This window comes from Pterocles gutturalis, unplaced genomic scaffold, assembly GCF_000699245.1.
Source record: "Pterocles gutturalis isolate BGI_N339 unplaced genomic scaffold, ASM69924v1 scaffold5565, whole genome shotgun sequence".
NCBI lineage: Eukaryota > Metazoa > Chordata > Aves > Pterocliformes > Pteroclidae > Pterocles > Pterocles gutturalis.
Window position 1 is genome coordinate 46240 of NW_010140574.1, and position 3098 is coordinate 49337.

The window sequence follows — 3098 nt, forward strand, 5'->3', positions numbered from 1 at the left end:
GCTGTGCCCGGATCCTGTGTGTAGGTGGGACGCAGGGAGGAGAGCGGGGTGATGGCCAGGAGCCACCACGTTGATCCAGGCGGGGTGTTTCTGTCCTCCAGGGAGGGTGGTTTTGTCCTGGATGGTTGGTTCTGGTTTCTAGCACAGCTGGGTCTGTATCTCTGTGACCGGCGTTGGCACCGATGGTGTCCGTTGGCATTGAGTTCTTCCCACCCCGGTTTTGTTGTGGACATTAACTACAGGGTTACAGTGGACTTGAGATTTCAAGCCAGTCTCAGCTATCTCGTGTGGTCGAGGTGTTCAGTTTTCTCACCGTAGTGGAGGAAGGCTGCCCATGGTCCGGTTAGTGCGAGGCACCGTGGTTGGAAGTGATCCTGCACCTGGGCATGAGTAGGAGGCAAGGGCTGCCCCAGCATCTCCTCCCTGAAAGGCCACCAGCTCCTTAGGCTGCTCTTTTCCCTCTTCCATTGGCGTCCTTTCCCTCCTTTGCAAGGAACTAAGGGGATTTGTCCAGCAATTATCATTTGCCATCCTTCAATATTCTTTTTTTCCCATCGTTTTTTTTTCTAGAGATGGGTCCTTTGTTTTTTCATCTTTAACGTGGTTTCTCAAATAAATGAGAAGAAAATTGTCGCACCCTCTTTCTATCGCTCCTAAAATAGCTTTTGAACCTGTTGGACAACTTCTCACAAATCTAACAGCCAGGCACAAGTCTCAAATACATCAAGTTCCTGCACATTTAATTAAAGCTTGTACCTTAGGAGAAAGAGGAAAATCCCATCATGAGACAGAGCTGGAGGAAACCACGTTTTTGTGGTTCCATAAAAACCTCCTGTGATAATATTTGCTTTACTGGGTACTTTAGGGCCAGTTTGTCATGGATGCCATGGGTCTTCCTCTCCAGGCACCAAATGGCTCATGGCCAACGCAAAGAGCGTGTGGGCCATTCCGACCCCAATGGATGGGAGAGTTGGGTCCCGGTGCCACCTCCTCACCCTGGTGCCCCAGCCATGACTCAGAAGAGGGACAGGTCTCCTCCTTCCCTCTCAGGGCACCAAGTGCCTGGCCACAGGGAAGAGCTGGTTTTGGGGACACTGCTAATGTCCCCCACCATGGCTGCTGCTCTTCCAAGTGGGACTTTCCATGCACTGGTACTGTTTCTCCCACCATCTGGTGACTAATTTAGCACCTAGAAAATAACGCTAGCATTTCAGTGAGGATTTGGGGAGGTTTTGGTTTTGTTTTGGGTTTTGGGGGGTTTTTTGTTTGTTTTTTTAATTAAATGAGGCTTTTCTTCACTATTTCCTGCCTCCCATCAGAACTCATAAATGTAAACAGTGTTTCTATGATGCTGGGGTAGGTTTACGTGCGTCAGCTGAAGGATGCGTTTCTTCTCCAAACGCAACGTCCCTCCTTCCTCCTCCAGCGCATCCCCGTCAACGCGACGTCTTCCAGCTCAGCCTACGTGTGCGCGCACACGCGCTTATTAACTTTTACATCTTAATTGAAAGGGCGGTGTACGTTTAAGCCTTAGTAATGACATCCTTTCTTCCCAAATGGTCTTTAATCTTGAAACGAAGCGGTGAACAAAGGCACCAGAGCGGGGTTGCCAAGTGAGGCGGCGGGCACGTGTGTGGACGGGAGCGACCTGCCAAGAAATGAGGTTTTAGGGTTTGGATTTGAACTGTATGCCTGACGGTCTGGGGAGCGGAGCGGCGGCAGCAGGGAGGAGGCGATGGGGGCCCCATGGGTGATGAAGAGGAGGATTTGATGAGCAGGAGCTGGGTGTGAAGTCTCTTCCCCAGCTATTAAATAGCATAAAAGACAAAAGTCCTTTCAGCATGGTGATCTGGTCCATGGGCCACCCCCATGCATTTGCCTTCACCTTTTCCTCGCCTGACTCATTACTATAACCTGACAGGGTTTATGGGCTGGGGCTTTCCCTTGCTGTTTGTCCTGAGAATAAGACGGTCAAAGTCTCTGGATGCTCTTACAACACAAAAGAGGGGCACATGAAGCAGCTTTTCCTCGCGCTGGTATTTGCGATGCCAGACTGAAGCCATAACTGCAGCTATAGGGGAAATATTGTTTTATGGTCAGTGGTATGGCTTAAAAATCCTTCTACACCGGACTTATATCTGTGTCTAGTGCTTCAGTGCTGAAAGAGCAAAAGATTCATAAAAACAACACTCGTGAATAACGTTGGTGGGTTTGCGAGCCCAACTTTTGCACTTTGGAGGGGATTAGGTCCTTGGCTTTCGGAGATGCCATTTAAAGAGGTTTGAAGATTGGAGGGGAAATAATTGCTTTGATGGATGGAGTGCAAAGTATTATTGGCGAGGAGTCTTCCAAGGACGCTTGCTTTTGGCTGACACACTGCAATAGGTGAGAAGAAGCTGGGAAAGAGCAGCAGCCTTATAGTAAAGGGAAGAAAACCCAAAATGGAGAAACTGTGCGCTGTGCTAAGAGATGCTGCTGTTTCCTTATTTACTTGTTGTCTGTTTAAGAAAAAAAAGACAACATGAGAAAAAAGGAGAGAAAAGAAGAAAGGAAAAATAGGGGAAGGGGGAAGAAATAAGAAGGAAAAACGTGGAAAAAAGAAAAAAAAAAAAGGCACCCTTCAAAAAGGAGTGGTAAATGTGCACCGCTAATCGACCAAAGCCCTGCCAAGCAAATCTTTTGTCAGATCATCTGCCCAAAATCAAAACCCCAGACTCAGCAGGCCCCGTTACCCGCGGTTCTGCCTACGAAGCAGGAAAGTGTAAAGCCCCCCTTCCCGCTGCTTTGTTAAAAACCCCTCGCGACACCAGCCCCGTCTCCTCCCACCCCGCTCCAGCTGCTATATAGCGGGGTGTCCAGCGTTCCTGTCCATTGCGGTTTCGGTTTGGCTCCTGCTTTTGGTCTTGGCTAGCAGCCAGCAGAAAATGTCTCAATACTCGGGAAAAGTAAGTAACGACCCAACCGCTTCCCTTTCAGCCTGGGGCTGGAGAGCCCGAGCATCCTCTGGGTTGAAGAAGTAGGTTAGGATAATATCCCAGAGGATGCGACGTGAGCGGCGATACCAAGAGTAAATTTGGTGGCAGGGTCGGGGAGGGTAC

At 49.3% G+C, this 3098-nt stretch overlaps 1 protein-coding gene across 1 annotated transcript in view; it reads left to right on the forward strand.

The window, feature by feature from the left end:
• The first annotated feature begins 2921 nt into the window (after positions 1-2921).
• Positions 2922-3098, forward strand: part of CRYGN (crystallin, gamma N) — a 2473-nt gene continuing 2296 nt past the window's right edge. Inside the window, 1 exon segment of the mRNA XM_010083718.1 lies at positions 2922-2945. Coding sequence (XP_010082020.1) covers positions 2925-2945 — 21 coding nt within the window. The 5' untranslated portion in view covers positions 2922-2924.